Source organism: Conger conger, chromosome 10 (genome assembly GCF_963514075.1).
Source record: "Conger conger chromosome 10, fConCon1.1, whole genome shotgun sequence".
NCBI lineage: Eukaryota > Metazoa > Chordata > Actinopteri > Anguilliformes > Congridae > Conger > Conger conger.
The window spans coordinates 45553681-45577680 of record NC_083769.1 but is presented as its reverse complement, the minus strand read 5'-3'; the positions used below and the strand labels follow the sequence as shown (position 1 = coordinate 45577680).

General features: G+C 50.8%; 1 protein-coding gene across 1 annotated transcript in view; it reads left to right on the top strand.

The window, feature by feature from the left end:
• The window catches only part of LOC133139162 (forkhead box protein J3-like), an 86448-nt gene extending 70877 nt beyond the window's left edge, over positions 1-15571 (top strand). Inside the window, exons 5-11 of the mRNA XM_061258518.1 lie at positions 1937-2065; positions 5554-5728; positions 9468-9875; positions 10477-10578; positions 12004-12195; positions 13727-13828; positions 15211-15571. Coding sequence (XP_061114502.1) covers positions 1937-2065; positions 5554-5728; positions 9468-9875; positions 10477-10578; positions 12004-12195; positions 13727-13828; positions 15211-15323 — 1221 coding nt within the window. The 3' untranslated portion in view covers positions 15324-15571. The remainder of the gene's footprint in view (positions 1-1936; positions 2066-5553; positions 5729-9467; positions 9876-10476; positions 10579-12003; positions 12196-13726; positions 13829-15210) is intronic.
• The last annotated feature ends 8429 nt before the right edge of the window (positions 15572-24000 follow it).

Sequence of the window (24000 nt, the reverse complement as noted above, 5' to 3'; positions counted from 1 at the left end):
CTAACGAACACAGTTTTAGGGAGGCGAACTCAACGTAGGTTTTTGAGTTTGGAGGAGTTGCCACACACAGGTGTGTTTCTGCCACAGGTAGCATTATGTTCTTCATCTTGGACGAGCCCCTGTGTGTGTGTGTGTGTGTGTGTGTGTGTGTGTGTGTGTGTGTGTGTGTGTGTGTGTGTGTGTGTGTGTGTGTGTGTGTGTGTGTGTGTGCGTGCTTGCGTGTGCGTGTGTGGAGACTGCTCTGTACACACCATACACACACACACACACAAAGCACACGCACTCGCGTGCAAACCACACGGAAACCACAAACACACATACACAGAACACACACACATACACACACGTGCATCCGCACACCTCTGTACAAACAGAAGACACATGCATACACATACACACAAACACACACACACTCACAAAATACACACACACACACTCACAAAATAACACTGATCTTCCAGTTTCAATTCCTCTACACTTTCACCCACAGCGGTAGATAATGGATTTTGTGTGGATGGAGTGTTCTGTTTCTCTGTGAATTCGGCCTCCTGGTTTGACGGTGCTGTCTGTGTGGCCCTTAGCTGAAGGGATAAAGGGATGTGTATCACGAGAAACAGCACACCAACAAACCAAATGTGTTGTCATCATTATCTTCCATCTTGAGAAGTGTTGTCTCCTCACCAGAGAGCCTTATCTGATGCAATACGGCCGCTGGTAGCCAGGAATTGGTCTCCAAACATTGTACCACGAGGAAGAAAATAACAACCACTTGTTTTTGTTGAGTGTCTTGATTAATACCGTAATTTTCTACCTGTAATATCCCCCCCACTCCCAAATGTAAAATTAGCTCATTTTCTAATGGTAACTCCATGAAGCTCATCAGTATGTAACAGACATATTAGTGCTTCTACATCCAGACTGTTAGGCTGCGTTTTGGAGAACAGAAATCCTGTGTCCGTGGTCAGCCCGGCTTTGCTGTCCTGGGTAATAACGGTCAGGGGTTCAGGTGCCATTAAGGATCCCCCTCCCGTTGTCCTGATCCGTGTTTGTGAATCCGACGTTCCCCACTGTCTGACCTTTACCAGGAGGGCCTGGTGTCCCAAACCAGTCGGCAGAGAGCCGAGCCAATCACAGTCTCCCCTTCAGGTCTGCGCCATGGCGACCTGGTGATTGGCATGAGGTGTTGCTGTACATGTAACGATAGCACATACACTAAAGACGATACACTACAGATTTATTACCTACACAGTTAGCACTTTCTCTCATTGTGTGTGTGTGTATGTTGTGTAGGCGTACATAGCTGTATATGTGTACATGTTTGCATGGGTGTGTGTATGTGTGACCATGTGTGTGCTCGCTTCTGTGTGTACCCCCCAGGGAGCAGGTTGTCGATTCAGCGCACTTTCTCTCACTCTGGGTGTGTGGTATTTTTTCAGGCTGTGTGGTACTGTTTCAGGGTGTGTGGTGTGGTTGCAGGGTGTTTCAGGGTGTGTGATGTGGTTGCAGGGTGTTTCAGGGTGTGTGATGTGGTTGCCGGGTGTTTCAGGGTGTGTGTGGTGTGGTTGCAGGGTGTTTCAGGGTGTGTGTGGTGTGGTTTGAGGGTGTTTCAGGGTGTGTGATGTGGTTGCCGGGTGTTTCAGGGTGTGTGGTGTGGTTGCCGGGTGTTTCAGGGTGTGTGTGGTGTGGTTTGAGGGTGTTTCAGGGTGTGTGTGGTGTGGTTGCCGGGTGTTTCAGGGTGTGTGTGGTGTGGTTTGAGGGTGTTTCAGGGTGTGTGATATGGTTGCAGGGTGTTTCAGGGTGTGTGATGTGGTTACAGGGTGTTTCAGGGTGTGTGGTGTGGTTGCCGGGCGTTTCAGGGCGTGTGGTGTGGTTGCCGGGCGTTTCAGGGTGTGTGATGTGGTTGCCGGGCGTTTCAGGGTGTGTGATGTGGTTGCAGGTGGCGCTGTACAACACGGAGCAGGACGGCAGTGACAGCCCGAGGAGCAGCCTTAACAACAGCCTGTCTGACCAGAGCCTGGCGTCTGTCAACCTCAACAGTGTGGGCAGCGTGCACAGCTACACGCCGGTAAGAGTCTCATATCCCATCATGCACAGCTACACGCCGGTAAGAGTCTCATATCCCATCATGCACAGCTACACGCCGGTAAGAGTCTCATATCTCATAACGCACTGCTACACTCCAGTAAGAGCCCCCACCTTCCTATCCCATCATGCACTGCTACACTCCAGTAAGAGCCCCCACCTTCCTATCCCATCATACACTGCTACACTCCAGTAAGAGCCCCCACCTTCCTATCCCATCATGCACTGCTACACGCCGGTAAGAGCCCCCTATCCCATAATGCACAGCTACACGCCGGTAAGAGCCCCCTATCCCATCATGCACTGCTACACTCCGGTAAGAGCCCCCCCACGTACACCCCCCTTCCCCCCTTACTTGTTTGTCCGTGTCAGGCCAAATCATGTTGTCACCTCCCAAGTTTTACGACACCCTCAGCGGGACTGAGAAGGGCTTTGTGGGAGATACAGAAACAGCAGAGACTCACCACACACACACAGCCCTGTATCGCCTCTGTCTGGTGACGTCCCATCACAGGGGCTGGTGGTGACGTATGCAGCCCTGCTCCGGGAGGGAGCGAGTCCGAGACGGCGGCCCCTTGGTCAGAAGCTTCTGTGTGGGACGTGCGTTGCGCTGGGTATATGGACTGTGCGCTCCTCCGTGATGCACTCTCCTTCTGAGGGCCCACTCCAAACCGCTCCAGGGCCCCACGCGTGATCGATCCGTCACTGACAGAACGTGGCGGTTCTGCTGTGGGTTCCACAGAACGCTGTTGGGGCCGTGTAGAGCACCTCATCCCCTGCTTGTTTGACCTTGACTTTTGAGGTGACTCATGCAGTGCATCGCATCACATTCATCTAGCAGATGATCCATGCAGGACATCATCTGAACTATATGGGCAATAGTGATAGTATTACTAAATAGTGTAACTATATCGTATAAATTATTTAGTATAGTATAATATTAACTATATAGTAATGCTTACGTGGTTTTTGGGAGGGACACACACAGAAGTGAGCACACATGCGCACGCACACACAGACACACACACACACACACACACACTCTGCTGTGTCACTCAGCCGTTCTGTTGTGGGAGGGTAGTGGCAGTCTTGTGAGAACTCTCGAGTCAGGTTTCCAAACATTCCGGCTGCTGCAGAATTCCAGGCATCCGAGCGTGGCCCCGTTCCCTCCGGAACGCCGGCCAGAAGGCACGGCAGGAGTCCCGTGATCCCGGCGTGTCCGGGGCCGGGATCGCTCCCGTTCGCTCCTCAGCTGTCCGCGCCCGTATTCCGCTCGACGTCAGCACTTGTCCCGGAATGCCTCCGGCGCGGGGAATCTGAGGCACATCCGCGGAATTGAGATTTAATCTTCCCGGTTTCATTAGAAGAGCCGGAGCTTTGAAGCAGTCTCCTCCGCTCCCGACAGGAACACACACACACACACAGACACACACACACAGACACACACACACACACACACACACACACACACACTGTTGTTTCAGAGGCTCTGCTGCGTTTTGATCAAGTGGAAACCGTGCTCTGAACAGATGGATGTTTTTTTTCCCCTGCACACATTCATGTGCACTTTACAGACATCGGGGCCCTTAAAAATATAAATTATCTCTGTATTAAGGTGTTATTCATAGCTTTGCACTTCAAGGTAGAAATTTTGGATTAAAAAAAGAGAGAGAGAGAGAGAGAAATAAAAGGTTTAATTTTCACTAAAGCAGTAAGTGTGTGAAACAGGCTGTCCCGGCAGAAGACAAGAACGTCAGGCTTTTAAGGCAGCTGTATAATCGTAATCCACTCCCTTATTTAAGGGATTTGCAGTTATAATATTGCAGTTATCCTTTAATAAGTCGGTTTATTTTTCTGCCTGTGCGGTGCGGTAGTCAGTAGGCAGGTAGTCTGGCTCTCCTCTGCTGTTCTCAGACCTGTGGCGGTTGAAGGCTGGCTTACGTTGACAGATCAGGACGATAGTGTAATGTGCGTTAAACAGTCTGTTGTAATGGATGTGCTGCTGACGGGGTTCTCTGCGTTTCTCTGTCCCCCAGAGCTCTCTGTGATGTTTATCCCTCATTCCAGACGACAGTTTGCTTCACGCTCGTTAGTCCGTAGAGGTGAGCTCAGAAGCCCACTGTGTTGATTGGCCGTGAGCACAGAGGTGTTGAAGCTGATTGGCTGTGAGCGCAGAGGTGTTGAAGCTGTTTGGTCGAGAGCACAGAGGTGTTGAAGCTGATTGGCTGTGAGCACAGAGGTGTTGAAGCTGTTTGGTCGTGGGCACAGAGGCGTTGAAGCTGATTGGCCGTGAGCGCAGAGGCGTTGAAGCTGATTGGCCGTGAGCGCAGAGGCGTTGAAGCTGATTGGCCGTGGGCACGGATGTGCTCTGTGTTGAAGCTGATTGGCTGCGACCCTGGAGGCGTTGAAACTGATTGGAGGCGCTACGTTCTGAAGCTGATTGGCCGTGGCATCTCTCCGCCCGAGATGAGAAACGTCGCTCCGGTCTCTCTCTCTCTCTCTTGGGGGAGCAGACGACGGCGTCTTGATGTTGCGGAGTCAGGACGCGACGCCTCCGTTCTGATTAACGCCGGAGCGCCTCTGCTCCACCCCCCCTCCCCCCCCCCGGGCGCCGCTCGCTCGTTAATACCCACAATGCAGCGCGGCGGAGCGGCAGGACCGTGGCAGTGAGCCGCAGACGGAGACGTGGAGAGGCTGATTAGAGGCGCGTTCGTCCTGGAGTCGATACGAGGGGGAGCCGACTGCCCTTCTCCTCTGTAATCTGCTGGGCAGAGGGACGCGGGAAATGGCTGCACTCACATTCGGGTGATTAGAGGTCAAGAGTGCACCAAGAGATTAAATCATCATTTTGCTAATCTGCCTCTTTGTCTCTCCCTCTTTCTTCCCCTTCTCTCTTTCCCCTCTCCCTCTCTCTCACTCCTCTCTCTTTCCCCTGTCTCTCTCCCTCCCCCTCTCCCTCTCTCACTCCTCCCGTCCTCCTTTGTCTCCCTCCCTCTCCCTCTCTCACTCCTCCCTGTGATCCCGTCTCCCTCGCTCCCCCTCTCCCTCTCTCTCACTCCCCCCTGTGGTCCCCTCCCTCCCTCTCTCCCTCCCTCCCTTCCTCCCTCTCTCTCACTCCCCCCTGTGGTCCCCTCCCTCCCTCCCCCTCTCCCTCTCTCTCACTCCTCCCTGTGGTCCCCTCCCTCCCTCTCTCCCTCCCTCCCTTCCTCCCCCTCTCTCACTCCTCCCTGCGGTCCCTCCCCCTCTCCCTCCCTCTCTCCCCTCCCTCCCTCTCTCCCTCCCTCCCTTCCTCCCTCTCTCTCACTCCCCCCTGTGGTCCCCTCCCTCTCTCCCTCCCTCCCCCTCTCCCTCTCTCTCACTCCTCCCTGCGGTCCCTCCCCCTCTCGCTCTCTCTCACTCCCCTCTGTGGTCCCCTCCCTCCCACTCTCTCTCTCTCCCTCCCTCCCTCTCTCCCTCCCTCCCTCCCTCCAGGTCACCAGTCACCCAGAGCCCGTGTCCCAGGCCCTGAGCCTCCAGCAGCCCCCTGCTCCCCAGTACAGCCTGCAGGAGCGGGAGAAGCAGCTCCTCTTCTCCGAGTTTGAAGATCTCAGTGCCTCTTTCCGCAGCCTTTACAAGTCCGTCTTCGAGCAGTCCTTCGGCCAGCAGGGTGAGTGAGGAGTTAACGCCTTCAGTGAGCAGAGTTAGAGAGGAGTTAACTCCTTCAGTGAGCAGAGTTAGAGAGGAGTTAACTCCTTTAGTCTGCGGGGTGAGTGAGGAGTTATGAGTGTTAACGTTGCTGACATCAAAGCAATAATGTAATTTATAAAATGTTGTAAAACCTAAAGGGGGTGCAGTGTAACTCTGTTACCTCATGGTTCCGCAGTGATTGCACAAGGCTTATTGAACTGACCCCTCGACTTTTTTGTGAACGCTTTTACCTCGTTCCTCTTTCAAGGAACGCCCTCGCCAGCCCTGTCTAAATTTACGAGTGCAGTCATTTTCAAATTAAAAGCCACTGCATCCGTTCGCACAATAGCACCATTGGCGTGGAGGTGCCCGCCGCGTGAATTGGAGAGCGTGTTAGCACGACCTGCGCTGCATTGTACAACCGCTTCGGTTTTCGGGAGCGCTTGTGTCCTCACTGCCTGAACCAGTCGGTCTGCTTGCCCTCTTTCTGTGAGGCTCGCAGGGGGAAACCGTGCAGCTCAGAATGGGGACCAGTGGCTCTGGACAGCTTTCGGTACCGTAGTGGCTATGCTCGTGAGGTTTGATTCCCAGTTTGGGCGCTGCTGCTGTACCCTGCCGAGCCGGGTACTTAACCTGAGCTGCTTCTGTGTATATCCGTCTGTGTGAAGGGACTGATGACTTGTGAGAACCTTAGGTGTCTTAAGTCACAAATGGCGATTGTAATACGCGAGAGAGAATAGAATGAAGGAATGAATGGTTGGAATTTGTGTAGCGCTTTTATCCAAAGCGTTGTACAATTGATGCTTCTCATTCACCCATTCATACACACACTCACACACCAACGGCGATTGGCTGCCATGCAAGGCGCCGACCAGCTCGTCAGGAGCATTTTAGGGGTTAGGTGTCTTGCTCAGGGGCACTTTGACACAGCCAGGGCGGGGGATCAAACCGACAACCCTCCGACTGCCAGACAACTGCTCTTATTGCCTGAGCCAATGAGACGACTGCTCTTACTGCCTGAGCCATGTCGCCTCATAGAATAGAAACCTGCGTGCAGTGACACATTATGCAGCTTAAGCGTCTGCCCAAACGCCTTGTCGTACAGGCGGGCTGTGGCCCTCGCGGTCCGTATCGCGGCGGCGGTGGTGTAGCGCACGGAGAAAGGGAAGACCTCCTGTAGCCCTCCGTCTCTGTGAGCCCCTGGGAACACATACGCCCTGCCAGCAGTCCCGAGCGCACAGCGTTCTCACAAACAGGCCCTGTGTGTGTGTGTGTGTGGTCCCTTCCACCCCTTCATCCTCTGACCGCTGTCCCCCGGTCCCCCGGATCTCAAGCCCTCTCTGGCTCTGAGCTGGAGTCCCAGCCCCTCTGCTGTAGTGCTGTACACCTGTGAACGAGTCACCTGTGCCCCCCAGTCCCGCCGCACCGCCACCACTCTGTAAAGTCTCTCCTTGTGGTCTTTAATTAGCCCGCACTTCACACGCTGTTTTAATGCGCAAATTAGGCAATCCTGCGTCAAGAGTAACCTACTTTAAAAAAAAAAATATATAAATATATATATCTGCCCTCCTCCTTCCTCTCCATTGTGCTGTGAGCGTGTTGCACGCCCGAGCAGTGTTTGTCTTAGCGGCGCTGTGCTTTAGTTTTTTTTTAACGGCGTTTAAGTTAAGAGAGTGCGCTCTCTCCGACAGGCGAGCCCAATTAAAACGCGCGCGTACGCAGCGGACTGGATCCGAGTCCGCGTGTGCTGCAGACAGTGCACTAATTCCCTGCCTTTGATAGCGGCTAATGAGCCTGGTGCCTCCTCTGGGGGGGGGAGCTCTGAGCCCGGCTGTTTGGACAGGAGACTGATAACGCTGCCCCTCTGACACCCCGCTGGAGAGGGAGGCTGCAGTGCCACCTGCGGCCAAGCCCGGTCGGAGAGGCCCTCGCCCTGGCAGAGACCCGACCCGCGCGCCGTCCCTCCGAGAGTCCGAGAGTGGCGGTTCCGGTCCGGTCCGGTTCCGGTCCGATTCCGGGCGCCTTTAACCAGCCGCACTGGACGCGTGTGCGGGCTGCCTCTTTTATTTTTGGTTCTGTTTTTGTTTTTCTTTCGGTCGGCTAAAAATAGAACAAGCCAATTATGTCTGTTAGATGCAAGATGAAAACGGAAAGGGAATCAGACGCTCTCTGAATTTCATTTCATTTCGTTCCTCTTCAAGTCCTCTCAGGGTGCGGAACAACTTTGGGTGGGCCGGCACGAAGGAAATGTTTTTTTATTAATCCTTTCTTTCAGCAGGAAAGTCCCAGTGAGATTAATATCTCTTCAGGGAGATAGCAAAGCCCCAGCACTGTATCTACCCTTGTTTCTCTGTCGGGGAGTTTTAGAGCAGAGTGTCTCTGGTTTTTACAGTGCTCGTGTAGTTCAGGCAGTGAGTATAGCAGACAACGTTCTCCTCCTCTCCCCTGTGTCTGTGAGGGGGGGCACGTTCTCCTCCTCTCCCCTGTGTCTGTGAGGGGGGGCACGTTCTCCTCCTCTCCCCTGTGTCTGTGAGGGGGGCGTGTTCACCTCCTCTCCCCTGTGTCTGTGAGGGGGGGGCACGTTCTCTTCCTCTCCCCTGTGTCTGTGAGGGGGGGGCACGTTCTCCTCCTTTCCCCTGTGTCTGTGAGGGGGGGGGCACGTTCTCCTCCTCTCCCCTGTGTCTGTGAGGGGGGGCACGTTCTCCTCCTCTCCCCTGTGTCTGTGAGGGGGGCGTGTTCACCTCCTCTCCCCTGTGTCTGTGAGGGGGGGCACGTTCTCTTCCTCTTCCCTGTGTCTGTGAGGGGGGGGCACGTTCTCCTCCTCTCCCCTGTGTCTGTGAGGGGGGGCACGTTCTCCTCCTCTCCCCTGTGTCTGTGAGGGGGGGCACGTTCTCCTCCTCTCCCCTGTGTCTGTGAGGGGGGGGGCACGTTCTCCTCCTCTCCCCTGTGTCTGTGAGGGGGGGCACGTTCTCTTCCTCTCCCCTGTGTCTGTGAGGGGGGGCACGTTCTCCTCCTCTCCCCTATGTCTGTGAGGGGGGGCATGTTCTCCTCCTCTCCCCTGTGTCTGTGAGGGGGGGGCGTGTTCACCTCCTCTCCCCTGTGTCTGTGAGGGGGGGGGGGCGTGTTCACCTCCTCTCCCCTGTGTCTGTGAGGGGGGGCACGTTCTCCTCCTCTCCCCTGTGTCTGTGAGGGGGGGCGTGTTCACCTCCTCTCCCCTGTGTCTGTGAGGGGGGGCACGTTCTCCTCCTCTCCCCTGTGTCTGTGAGGGGGGGCACGTTCTCCTCCTCTCCCCTGTGTCTGTGAGGGGGGGGCACGTTCTCCTCCTCTCCCCTGTGTCTGTGAGGGGGGGGCACGTTCTCCTCCTCTCCCCTGTGTCTGTGAGGGGGGGCACGTTCTCCTCCTCTCCCCTGTGTCTGTGAGGGGGGGCACGTTCTCCTCCTCTCCCCTGTCTCTGGGGGAGAGCAGCTCAGTGACCCCTCCCTGTGTCAGTGACTCCTCCCTGTGTCAGTGACTCCTCCCTGTGTCAGTGACTCCTCCCTGTGTCTGGGGGAGAGCAGCTCAGTGACTCCTCCCTGTGTCAGTGACTCCTCTCTGTGTCAGTGACTCCTCCCTGTGTCAGTGACTCCTCCCTGTGTCTGGGGGAGAGCAGCTCAGTGACTCCTCCCTGTGTCAGTGACTCCTCCCTGTGTCAGTGACTCCTCCCTGTGTCTCTCCCCCAGGTCTGATGTCCCTGCCCTCAGACTCGTCTCCTCAGACCCACACCTCCTGCTCGTACCAGCAGTCCCCCGGCGGGGCGGTGAGCGCCCACCCCCACGGGCAGAACAGCATCGCCGGGGCCCTGTCCCACCCGCAGAACGCCCACGGGCAGCTCCTGCCCCCCCACGCCCAGCACCACGGGGCCCACCCCTCCCAACACGGACAGCACTCCCAACACGGAGCCCCGCACCTCTCTCAGCACGGACAGCACCCCTCCCAGCACGGACAGCACCCCTCCCAGCACGGAGCCCACCCCTCCCAGCACGGACAGCATCCGTCCCAGCATGCACCTCACCCCCAGCAGCACCAGAACCACCAGCACCCGGCGCTGTCCCACCCGCAGCACCCCGCCCAGATGTCCTGCAACGCGGGTAAGAGCCGCGGCTCCGCTCTCCTCCCTTCTCTCCCTTCGTCCTGCTTTCCGTTCGTTCGTCCCTCGTTCCAGCCGTCTGTCGGGGTCAGGCCCTGTGTGCCTGGATCGTTCGCTCGGCGTGTGCGTGACGCTGGGAAGTCTTCCTTTGTTTTATTGTATTATTATTTTTTTTAAAAGCTGTGGTCCTTGGCAGTCATTCAGTTGCATGTTTGACATTTCCTGGCGGGCCAGCGCTCAGCTGAGTTGGAGGGAAACGCGGAGAATTTTGAGCCAATTGCGCCCCCTAGTGGTGAAGTGTGCGCTGCATCGTTTTGCTGCTGCCGGGGGAGACGGTCCTCTCCCCTGGCTGATGAATCGCAGGGCGAGGCTGTTAACGGCAAATCTGGGTGGAGCCACCTTGTTATCTTCGATTTACTCATTTAAATGAAGGACTGTGATTCGCTGTGAAGAGTTAAAGAGTGCTTTTATTGGCTCACGTGAGTTTCTGATTCCCAGCCAATGGGAACTTATGACAGGGTGACAGGGTTCCAAAAGCCGCACTCTCCTCCCGCCGCAGGCTGCCTGCCTTTTGATTGGCCGGTTGGTTTCTCCCTCTGCAGGGCTCCCCACGGACTGGTACCCCAACCTCGATGCACTGAAGGAGAGCTGCAGGATCGCCAGCAGCTACAACTGGGCAGATGTGGACCTCTCGCCCTTCCAAGGTATGGCTCTCTCTCTCTCTCTCTCCACCTCTCTCTCTCTCCACCTCTCTCTCTCTCTCCACCTCTCTCTCTCTCTTTCTAACTCTCTCTCTGTCTCTCTCCACCTCTCTCTCTCTCTCTCCACCTCTCTATCTCTCTCCACCTCTCTCTCTGTCTCTCTCCACCTCTCTCTCTCTCTCGCTCTCTCTCCACCTCTCTCTCTCTCTCGCTCTCTCTCCACCTCTCTCTCTCTCTCTCTCTCTCTCTCCACCTCTCTCTCTCTCTCTTTCTAACTCTCTCTCTCTCCACCTCTCTCTCTCTCTCTCACATTCAAATTCAAATAAGCTTTATTGGCAAGGGTAAGGGTACACTTACATTGCCAAACCTTTCACCGACAACAGACGTATGACCGACAGGCAATAATAATTGAACTACAATAAACAGAAGACTAGAACAAACTGAATAATTGAACTAGAGTAAGTAAATAATAAAATATCTGCTGCTGTTCGTGTAAGCGTCTTGTTTGGCCTTTGTCTCTGTCTGTTATTTTCTTGTTTCTCAGCCTCATAATGGCTTCCTTCACTGTCATTGGCTGTTTCTCAGCCTCATAATGGCTTGCTTCACTGTCATTGGCTGTTTCTCAGCCTCATAATGGCTTGCTTCACTGTCATTGGCTGTTTCTCAGCCTCATAATGGCTTCCTTGACTGTCATTGGCACAGCTCATGTTGACTAATGCCAATGACTCCAAAGGCAATCAAAAGCCTAGAATCAAGACTGGATACTGAAAGCTTTCTTATAGCTGCACTAAGGACGTAATTAGACAGATCTGACTTCAGAAACAGCTGAGAAACCAACTGTCCAATTACTTTTGGTCCCCATAAAATGGAGGGATTATGTATAGAAATGGATGTAATTCCTACACGGATCACCCATTGTGGATGCAAACACCCTCAAATGAAAGGTGAACATCATATTCATTGTTTATTTTCAAATCCAATGTGCTGGAGTCCAGAGACAAAGGAACAATAGTACAATTGTACTTAATAACTCTCCAAATACTTACAGACTGCTCTGTGTACTCTACTGTGCTCAATTTCTGGGAGAGGGGTGTTTTTATCTGTAATTCAGTAACACTTAAAGAAAAGCTCTTTAGTTTCTAATGACTCAGCTGGACTCGGTTGGTGGTCCTTTTACTCTAAGTGTTTAATTAAATCTCTATTCAGTGGATTGTGCTGAATAATACGATCAAAAGGTCTGAGCGATTTGATCTTGATGAAATGTATATATTGTTTTACTGTAAACTTCTTATCACCGATTATGTGGCTTTTGAAGTTTGTGTTGATGTCATTATTCAGCTAGTGCAAGCCCTGATAATAAGCATTCACACTGAGTCTTGACGATGTGTTTTCCTGCTGCTGAGTGGTGCGTTTGTGTGTTTGAATCAGGATTAAAGGAGAGCATGAGGCAGGCTGATCTGAACAACTGGTCCCTGGACCCAGGCCAAATCGCAGACCTCTGCTCCTCAATAAACCAGTTCTTCACCCGCACTGGAGTCATCCCACCACACGGGGCAGTGCAGCCACCTGTGTGCCACAGCTCCATGCATCCCAACAAGCCCAACCAGCACATCAACACAGGTCAGAACCCAGCGGCCAAAACCAGGCTTCTTTCTTTAAGATCATTCTCCTGGTCGTGCTGAGAGACGGTGCTCACTACCGCCACTGCGGCTGGCTCCAGTGTAGGTCACTCAGACAACGGTGTGATTGCGGTCAAAATGCGAAGTTTCTTCATCTATTGTCTCCAATTAGATCATCCAATCATGTGCCAATTTTCTTTAAGTTATTGGCACAGTGCTGTAATACATCGTGGACGTATCAGGGACAGACTACGTCACGCTCTCTCTCACGCAGAGTGGAGGAGCCGCATCTGCTTCCCTACTGCGCAGTCTCTGCCGCCAAACTGTACAAAATGGCGGCGCCGGGGTTCAGTTCCTTGAGTTGCGCGGTCTCACTAGCCCGTGGATAGTCTGTGGGTGATGTAGCTGGCACCTGGTCCATGTTTTTCTGCAGTCTATGGTCAGAGCAGACTGCGTTCTGCCACACACCGCCCTTTCTGCCACATTACATTACATTACATTACATTATTGGCATTTGGCAGATGCTCTTATCCAGAGCGACGTACAGTTGATTAGACTAAGCAGGAGACAATCCTCCCCTGGAGCAATGCAGGGTTAAGGGCCTTGCTCAAGGGCCCAACGGCTGTGCGGATCTTATTGTGGCTACATTAGAACCACCGACCTTGCGTGGCCCAGTGATTTACTTTAACCACGACGCTACAGACCACCCCCTGCCACAGACTGCCCTCTCAGCCACACAGCACGCCCTCTCTCTTCTCCTCCTCTCCCCTGATAACTAAAACCCACAAACAACAGTTTTCATCATCAAAGAGGCCGCTGAATTCCCCGGGACCAGGCTGTTTTTGGCAGCGCTCTCCTGCACCTCTCTCGTCTGGCGTCAGCCCCATTTGAAGTTAATGAGCCTCCCGTCTGTGAACTGTGGCCGTGCCTCTGCTCTGCGCATAGCCCGGGACCAGACAGCGCAAACGCAAACTGGTGAACGGTCTGTAGCTACAGGAGAGCAGGATCCTTTCTGAACGTCCTCAAGTCTCATGTAAACTTCACTGTGGTCTTTGGTTACATGATGAATCTGAAGAGTAAGATCTGCTTTGGTGTGAAACAAGAAATGTCAAATGCTTTGGCATAAGTGACGAGCATTACATGTTATTTATCTGTCACTTTTATCCAAAGTGTCTTACAGTTGATTAGACTAAGCAGGGGACAATTCCCCCTGGAGCAATGCAGGGTTAAGGGCCTTGCTCAAGGGCCCAACGGCTGTGCGGATCTTATTGTGGCTACACCGGGGCTTGAACCACCAACCTAATGGATCTCAGTCACCGGGAGAGCAAAAAGCCCAAAGACGGGAGGTTGTGTGGTCTACTACTGGCATACTCTCTGCTACTCTTGTGAACAACATCAAAAGCCAACTGAAATATATTTGGGTCCAAATTCATAGACATATTTTATGAATTGTAGACCCTAAATAGTGAATTGTAATGTTTGTGTGTATGTGTGTGAGTTCTCTTTTCTCATTCTGGCCGTTCCTGCTTTAGGAAATCTCTACATGGACACCAGACAAGCCATGTCCCCCATGATGGGGCCCCCGGGGTACCCACACATGCCCCCCATGAGCAGTGCAGGGCCCACCCTGACAGGTACTGTCTGCCCCCCCCCCCCCCCCCGGATCCACAGGCCTGTAGATGCAGCGTTCCGAAGGGGAGAGCGGAAACCTATGTCTGCCGCCGAAGATAATCGCTATTTTAATAAATAATAATGTCAGCAAATGTCATTCAATCGTTATATTTAAAGACCGGGAGAGGTATTTTCGGCAGAAATAAACCCAACAGGACTCGAGTGCTGTCCTTATGCAGTTACAGAGAGGCCAGATGATCCAGTTCAGTCGCCTGAGGTCATCACTCCCTGACATCTTTTCTGTCTTAAATTAAATTATAATTTAATTAAAATATTAATTAAATTCCACGTCAACTACATTTATGATCCATAACCGTGAGAAGTAGACTAAATAACCAGACTACCCCATCACATTGCAGAAGCGGTGTTAAAGATTTCATTTTCTAGGCTATTGGTGTTAGCTGTTGTTAGCCATGGGCTTCTTGGCAATTACATTAAATAAAAGTGCAAATCCAGGTTTTAATCCAGTTTTCTGTGCGATAAACCACACAGCAGCTTTCTGGTGCTTAGGAAATCGCTACGATTTTAATATATCACAACATTTTGTGCTCATTTAAAGAATTGCGCTGTAACCAGCCGTTTCCTATGGAAACTCCACCAAACTTTCCCCCTCGGTGGTTGAACTTGAGCCTGGAGAGATTGTGGCGTTGTTGTGGGTGTGTCCGCTCTTACAGACAGGATCCATTTTACCCTCTCCCAGACAGAGCCTCCCCTGGACCTCTTCTCCGGGCCTGTGGAGCTGGATAGATTTAAAATGGCTGCAGATTTAGCAGCCTGCCTTCCAAAATGTAACCTTTGTGAGCATAAATTGTTTTGGTACAGTTAATGAAATCAATAAATCAGCTTTATGTGTGTGTGCGCGTATAAGCTCTAGTTTGTGTGTGTGTGTGTGTGTGTGTGTGTGTCTGTGTCTCTGTCCGTGTGTGTGTGTGTGTGTGTGTGAGTGTGTGTGTGTGTGTCCGTGTCTCTGTCCGTGTGTGTGAGTGAGTATGTGTGTGTGTGTGTCTCCGTGTCTCTGTGTCTCTGTCCGTGTGTGTGTGTGTGTGTGTGTGTGTGTGTGTCTGTCCGTGTGTGTGTGTGTGTGTGTGTGTGTGTCTGTCCATGTCTTGTGTGTGGGTGTCTGTCCGTGTCTTGTGTGTGTGTGTGTGTGTGTGTGTGTGTGTGTGTGTGTATATGTGTGTGTGTGTGTGTGTGTGTGTATATGTGTGTGTGGGTGTGGGTGTGTGTGTGTGTGTATATGTGTGTGTGGGTGTGTGTGTGTGTGTGTATATGTGTGTGTGTGTGTGTGTGTGTGTGTGTGTGTGTGTGTGTGTGTAATGTGTGACGTGCCCTCCTCTCCCCTCAGGACACCACCCGCAGATGAACCAGCAGCACATGATCTCTCCTGGAACCTTCCAGATGCGCCGCCTGCCTGCAGACGACATCCAGGACGACTTCGACTGGGACTCCATCGTGTAGCCGGCCCGGCCCGGGCCCGGCGCGGGGGGTAACGGACTGCACCCCGCCGGAGGGAGACAATCTGGGGCAGGGAGACGTCACACGTGCAGGCTCCTGATCCCCAACCTTTTTACAGAAAAATCAAGAAATAAAAAAAAATGAACAAAAAAAAATAATAAACAAACCGAAAGTTACTTTGAAGACAATCATATTTAGGAGGACAGAGATGACGCGATGGCTTTCGCCGTCTCCATGGCAAGTGAACCAATGACAACCCAGCCCTCCCCTACTCCCCCGCCCCCGCCCCCTCTCCCCCTCAAAATCCACTATTTCTCTTTTTCAACAGAGCTCTCTCGAGCTTCTTAACTATCGTGTGGTTTTTGGTCGACTTGTTGAGCTTGTTATCCTGCCTGTGTTGACTGACAAAGGCCTCAGTTGCCACTCGGACGTGTTTGTTAATCTTGTGTTACGTGTGTTTTTTTTTTTTTTTTTAAACAAGCGTTGTGGGTGCTGGATGCCTCTGGAGAGCAGGGAGTGTGCAGGGAGCAGGAAGTGACACGGCCGACAGGAAGTGACACGGTCCGGGTAGTGGAACTGGGCTGCGTGGAACGAGGTGCCAGTCACGGGCAGTTGGGGGGGTCCTGAGTGCTGGGAAACACCCACCGAGGCGTGGCACGAAGGTTTTATCAGCCGAGTCTGTGCCAGCATCCGTTTTTCAGTGTCGGACTTGTAGTGACCTACAGTGTATTCGTACACCATAAGAAAATGTCTTCGAATTATATAATTTATGATACTTTTAACAGAATTACAGAACACACACAGAGTATCTCTGGTGTGCTGTCTAACGGGGTGACATTTTAACTCGAACATTTCAAGAATGGCCGTCTGGGAGTTGCTTAAAAAAATATATATATAAAAACCGCCCAATCTTTTTAGATGAAAGTTTATATTTTTAAAATGGTTTTAACATTTTTAACGCTTGTGTTTTCTCCCGGTGAAGACGCGGCCCTGACCGTGCTCTTCTGGGGTTCTGCGGGACCGCCGCTCCAGGAGGGCTGTGTCTGGGCACGTCCGTGGGCATCGGCACTCCGACCGCGGCTAAATGAAATGTGTTTATGAACAGACAGGGCGATGGATGTGCTCTGCCCAGCCTCTGAATGCACAAGCAGGCAGGGGAAATCAAACGGCGTGGCCTCGTATCGACTCCCCGCTGAGAGACCGGCCAATCGGTGTTTCTCCCATCCTGCCCGCTGCCACTGCTGGCTCCTGATTGGCTCCAAGACTCCCAGCTCCTCACTGCTAACACTGTAGCCAGTCAGGGCGTGACATCATAACTGTGTGACATCGTAGCTGTAATAATTGACGGCTTGCTATCGAAACCTCATTTGCGGGAAGTTTACTGCAGTTTGGTTGCTATGGTACTATACGAAGGTAGCTGTTTGAGTGATATCGTGATGTCGTTGCTTCATTGCTCCCTATCTGGCTACAGTTCAGTGCCTAATTACTGATCGCTCATTTAACAAAGCACAAGGCTAACATACAACCCCCCCCCCCCGCTCACAGAGCTGTCCTTCTGAAAAAGCACAAGACCTTCGGTTAAAGAAAACGCTGCACTTGCAAAAGGCACCAAATTTTACATGGAAGTTCTAATGGCAAGTTTTAATGGCGTCGGTGCAGAACCCCAGTGGTTTGACCCCCTGTCTGTTGGTTCATAGCTGTGCCCTGTTGCTGACGCTGGTCTGGCCCCTGAGCTGTTCACACCCGGGGTATTTACCCACTGCGTAATTAGCACAGCTCTGCTACCCCGCAGGGAGAACATTTTTGGGGGGTTGCTGTGTGTGCAGGTGGGGGGTTAGGGCATAACGCAGCGCATGTTGGTCGCTGGCTGACTCCGGCGGTTTCAGTCCAAACTTAGCCTTTCTCATAACAATCAGAGGTTTTAAAATGTAGCGCCATCCTGTGGCTGTTTGTGTAAGAAAGGTACAGTACAGAAACACAGAAGAGAACACTACTAATCAGAGAAATGGCTCGACCTTGTCCAACAGTGAAATTGAGTAAACATAACGTAACTTATTCCATCAGTCAAAGAACCAACCACGCAAGAAAAAAATGATCAAGTAACCAGCGTTTGTTTTCCCTCTCGAGAGCGAATCTCTTTCCTTCCTGCATGGTATCCAGGAAGTGAGAGGTACTGACTTCCTGTCTCCCGTAACCATGGGGCTGTGTACCTCTCTGCACCTCCCTTACTGCCACGCCTCCCTCCAGCAGTCCTGCTGTACTGAATGTGGCCAGACGGGGGCGCTGTTACTCCCCCTGTGGGTTTGAACTTTACGTTATCATGTGTTATGCAGGATATTATGTAATCCTCTGTGCCACAATCGTCCCCCATGAAAGCACAAACTGAATTTAAGAGGGGGAGGGAGTGTTAAGCGGTTATCTTGAGCACACAGACACGCAAAGTCACATGCACGCAAAGCAGACGCACACGTCTCCTTCATGCTATGTGCGCCCCCTTTAGCTTGCTGATTGGACGCTCTGATTTGATTGTTCAATTTTAATTTATTTAGTTTTTGTTTCATTCCCTTGGTGTGTCTTTTCAAAGTGAATGGCCACACACTCGGGTCGCGCCCAAAACTGATGCCTTTTGAGCTCATCTCCCTGCTTTATGGAGTGTGATCTGAGTGTGCGGCCGCGTGCTCTCCGCAACACTCGTCCTTCTGAATGTGCCCGTCAGTTGTGTGAGTGATTGGGTGCTGCAGTCTCTCTCTCTCTCCTCCGGGAGACAGAGGCACAGGGTGTGGAATTAATAACGCTCTTCTAAAACACCCCGCAACGATGACAATCTCCAAGAGCAACTGCGTAACCGTGTGTTTATGACAGCGTGTCTGATTGGCTGAGCTTCACCTCAATCTCAATTCCATGGAAACGGCCGTCTTCGCATAACTCGGCAGAGCGCGCGAGTCTTGGTTCCTAAATAAACGTAAAGCATAATAAATCGACAGTGCAGCAGATCTAGATTCAGTCAGTTTGTTTAACCCTCCGAATGGACGACCAACAGTAAAGAACGGCCTCCGTAGTTCTTTAACACTAGTGATTCTTTGTTACTTTTTTTTTTTTTTTTTTTTCTTTCCTTTTGGTAAGCCATCTGATTTGTTAAAACGTGCACAACTGTTTTATTTGTCTGTAGACATTGAGGATAATAAGCACATTGTGTCCTTCGTGTACTTGCAAAGAAAAAGCCCTTTGTTGTTGAACGGTCTGTTGTAGTAACTCCTTTGTTCGATCACTCCCATTCAGTTTACAAGTTGTGTTGTGTCGTGTTTGTCTGAACTGCACTAAAACAGCTCCGTGGCGATCGTGCCCAGGTTTCCGAGCCGCGTCAAATAGATCTTCTACAAAAAGTGTTTACTTTATATGCTGTTCCTAATATAGCATACGGCAAAAGCCGGTGTCGTTTTGATCGAAAGAGGTCGAGGACACCGGTGGAGCAGGTGGCTAACCGTACGTTGGCGGTTTCTTTCCAGATAATATAAACAGATTTGTGTGAAGTGGCAGGTGTTGGAAGCATTTGGATTGAAATGTGCATGAATGATGCCAAGTAATAAGCTAACCTTCGAGACTTATGAATGCTTTGCCATACTTTTCTCCTCTGCGCACCTGTCTTTCAGACGTGTTTCAAACTGCTGTAGGCCAGTCATTTCAATCCCCAGGAGGTGTTTTTTTTTTGTTTTGTTTTTTTTTTAAATAAGGAATGCATTTAGAAATACAGTAGGCTAAATATTGAGGATTCCTGTAATCACGGCACTGCAGAAAACATCAAATGATATAAATATAGCGCTGTATAAATGGGAAACCGTGCCGATGTAATACCGAATGCACAGAATCAGCCATCCGCTCTGTGGTGCCTTTGGTTGGGTGGGAGAGAGGAGAAGTCTATTTTTTTTGCACAATGTATGGTTTCTACAGCAACAAGCAGGGAGAGAGACGGGGCGTGCTGCCACCTCTTCAGGTGTCTGTGTGGGAGAAACACATGGCGAGGACAGGGAATAGGGTGTAACTGAAGAAAGTATGTGTGTGTGTGTGTGTGTGTGTGTGTGTGTGTGTGTGTGTGAGAGAGAGAGAGAGAGAGAGAGAGAGAGAGAGGGAACGGGATGTACAAGAAAAAAAAAAAGGCAAATCATGATCCGATTTTTAACAGTGATCCTTTAACAGTGATTATTCTGTGTGTGTGTGTGTGTGTGTGTGTGTGTTTGCTCGTGTGTGTGTGGGGGGGGGGGGGGGGGGGGAGTGTGTGTGTGGGGGTGTGTGCGCATGTGTGCAATGTTTATAAAGATAAATTCAATTTTTTTGCTATAGCAGTTGAAATGATAACATGCCGAGGAAATATTTCAGTTATGAATGAAAAGAAATTGAAACAGAAAAAAAATAGTAAAAGAAAAAAAAAAAAAAAATCCGTGTTACATTAAGGGAGAAATCTGCCAACAAGTCCTGGTGTTTGAGGTCTATTTTATTCAGTGTTGGTGTGCTGTTGTGCTTATTGTAAATACGCCTTTTCAATTCTCCTTTTTCTCCTGCGGGTGGGCGGGGCATCGCGAGAGGAGGCGGGGTTTCCGGGGAAACACAGAGTATTTTGTTATTGTTCGCGCAGAGGGAGATAGTCTGTACATATCTATATTGTATATATGTGATGAAACGGCATTGGCTCTGTGTCACACTACCTTTTACCTGTACTGCCGTTCTGAAGTCAGTGTTTCAGTGTTTATAAAAAAAAACGTTTTTGTTTGTTTTTTGTCATTTTGTTTTTACTTCATTTATCTCGTATTTGTTGTTTTTTTGCTTTTGTTTGTGTTTCTATTTTCGTTATTTTGTTTTCATTTTGTTTTCGTTTAGTTTTTTTTTTTTTTTTTCGTTATTGCACGGTTTATTACTTTGGCTGTCGGATACAATGACACAGCTCCTCTTCGTATGGGTTTAGTGCTGTAAAATAACTCCAGAAAGTGTCATTAGGATTGTTGCTACCAGACCCCCCTTCCCTGATATGCATGAATGGCACTTCCAAAAAATAAAATGTTAACTTCACTGTGGAATCACGGGCTGATACTTGTGTTGTGTGTTTTTTTGTTGCCGTGTGTGGTGTGTTAGGTCTCTGTGTGTATCCTCTGTCTGGAGTGTGTGTGTGTAAATACAGTGTGGAGACGAGAGGCACGGCTTGAGACGGTGCGGCGTGAAGAAGGCATGTTGTTCTCACTGTGGCCACCAGGGGGCAGGGTTGTGACCGTGTTTCCTCAGCAGCACACGGGAATTGATAATAAACAGGGTACCAACTGGCCGCCAAACTGGGATTAAAAATGGGAAAATAACGCAGGAGGCAGTTCCCCTTTGCTCTGCCACTCAGCTGTAGGGGCAGCCTGTAGACTAGTGTCTAAGGTACATGGCCTGGGACCCAGAAGGTCGGTGGTTCAAGCCCCGGTGTCGACGCGATAAGATCCACACAGCTTTTTGGCCCTTAACCCTGCATATACAGTCAGGTCCATAAATATTGGGACATCGACACAATTCTCATCTTTTTGGCTCTATACACCACCACAATGGATTTGAAATGAAACGAGCAAGATGTGCTTTTTTAGCTGCAGACTTTCAGCTTTAATTTGAGGGTATTTACAAAGGGTATCCAAATCAGGTGAACGGTGTAGGAATTACAACAGTTTGTATATGTGCCTCCCACTTTTTAAGGGACCGAAAGTAATGGGACAATTGGCTGCTCGGCTGTTCCACGGCCGGTCCTGTGAGCTCAGACAGGGCTCCCGGAGGTGAGGGAGTGTAACGGGCGCCCGGGAGGTATGCTCCTCTCGGCCCCTGGGAGCCTCTGCCGGAGCCGGGTCCCATAATGCTTATTTAGCTGACGCTTTTATCCGAAGCTACTTAAAGTTGATTAGGCTAAGCAGGGGACAATCCCCTCTGGAGCAATGTGGGGTTCAACAGCTGTTCATATCTTATCATGGCTACACCGGGGATTCGACTGTTGACCTTCCGGGTCCCTGTCGTGTACCTGACCTACAGCTACAGACTACAGCTGACTGAGTGGCAGAGCAAAGGGGAACAGATCCCAGACGCTTTTATCGAAAGCCCCTTACAGTTGGTGAGCCGAAGCACGGGGCAGTTAAGGGGCAGTTAAGGGCCTTGCTAAAGGCCACGTACACACACACACACACACACACCCAACAGCTGTGTGGATCTTATCAAGGCTTGATCCACAAACATTTCGGGGTCCCAGTCTGTGTACCTTAGCCACCAGGCTACAGGCTGTCCCTACAGTTTCCCTTTCCAAACCCACCCCCCTGCTTCTCAGCCCTGGCAGGCAGTGGTGTTCTGCGTATTTTCAGGTGAAATTGCACACCCATGGGGAGAGGACCCACAACACAGGTCAAGGAGCAGGTGAGGGCACTGTGTGTGTGTGTGTGTGTGTGTGTGTGTGTGTGTGCGTGCGTGTGTGTGTGAGTCGCTAATTACTCACTCACATGCCCATACCCACACTGTCACGTATATATTACAGTATGTGTCTGTGAGTGTGTTTCTATAAATACTCAACACACATGCACATACCAATACTGTCACATGTACATTTATATATACAGTGTGCCTCTACATGTGTGTGTTTCTGCTAATACATGCACATACCCACATGTCACATATATTTATATTTCCAGTGTGTGTGTGTGTAGCAATTTCTGTCCATGTATATTTTCTAATCAAGATGTTAAATGTTTTTGATTCATTTGGATGTGTAGTCCTTAAAAATGCTCATTAGAAAACTTGTCCTTTGGGTGTATTAAGCTTGCTTTCGTAAGCACTGTTTTCGATCAGATTAAATTTGTATGACAAATCGTACGGAGTGGAGGATATTGGTAAGAATCATCAGCCTTGACCATTTTAATCCAGCAGGTGTCGCTGTTGCTCAGCTGAGCGGTGCGCTCCCGTCCGACAGGAACTTGTCCGTTACTCCCGGAGCAAGCCAGTGCTGTGTCAGGTTCTTTTTTTATAAATGTAATTTTAATATGTAAACATGGGGAAATCCTCTGAAACCTTTCTGTTTGTGTAGTTTCTGCTCAGGCTTTTCTCAATTACTCCCGGCGGCGAATAAACTCCCGCCACGCGTCTTTGTTGACTCTTCGGGGTTATGTAACGCGTGTAATGTGCTCAGCAAGGAGAACGGTTTCTTTTCATATGAGGAGGAGGAGGAGTTTTATATGTTTTCATCTTGAATTTTCACATATCTAAAAAAAAAAAGTAACAGTTCAAGTAACAATGTATATAAAATAACAATGTATGAAAATATCAAAGTTTTTGTAATTTATTTTTTATTTTTGCTTAAAAATGTAAGAGTGGGTGTGTACATGTGTGTACATATGTGTGTTTGTGTGTGTGTGTGTGTGTGTGTGTGTGTGTCTGTTTGGATGTATGTGTGTGCACACATGTAAATACTTTATAAAATAAATACCCTTCTAAATGAACTCTTCCCTTGTGGAGCTGGGCTGTATCATGGCTGCTTTTGGTGTTCTCCACACGTTTCCCTGGAATTGTACGGCCTGTTTCCCCCCCCCCCCCCTCTTCCTTTCTTTCTTTTCTTCCCTTTCTTCTGTCCGTTCTGTGCTGGGGAGGAAGGGGCCCGGCTCCCTGAATCATGTTATAAATGTTCTGTATGTTCTCACACACACACACTCACACGCACACTCACACTCACACGCACACTCACACGCACACGCACACGCACACGCACACTCTCACACTCACACAGACACACAGACACACACACTCACATACACACACACTCACACACACACACACACGCACACGCACACTCTCACACTCACACAAACACACAGACACACAGACACACACACACACACTCACACACACACACACACACACACACGGACACACACACTCACACACACACACACACTCACACGGACACGCACACACACACTCACACACACACACACACACACACACACACACACACACTCACACGGACACGCACACTCACACACACACACACTCACACCCACTCACACGGACACGCACACTCACACACTCACACACACACACTCACACCCACTCACACACACACACACACACCCACTCACACACACACACACACACAGAAACACACACACACACACACACTCACACAAACAGCGCGGAGCGGGTTAATCCTGGACTGGATCGTGGGACGGGACCGGACTGGTGTGTGTCAGTCAGCGCAGGAGAGAGAGAGAGAGGGAGGGAGAGAGAGAGGGAGAGAGAGAGGGAGTGAGAGAGAGGGAGGGAGGGAGGGAGAGAGGGAGAGAGAGGGAGGGAGAGAGAGAGAGAGAGGGAGAGAGGCCGACCCATCAGGAGGCTGGGCTGGGGCAGGGGCTGTCTCTGAGACCACCTTACAGGGCCCAGCCCCCCTCACTCGCACACGCTCCCTCTCTCCCTCTCTCTCAGTCGCTCTCTTTCCATCCCCGCACTCGTTCCAGCAGGCTGCGCTCCTCCGCCTCTCCTCCGCCTCTCCGACTCCTCGCTCCAGCTCCGTTCTTCGAAATCTTTTAAGAAAAAAAAAAGAAAAAAATTTTTTTTCAAAAAGAAAAGCTGAGAAACTTTAAAGGGTACATGTTGTGAGCGTGTGCGTGCGTGTGTGTGTGTGTGAGTGAAG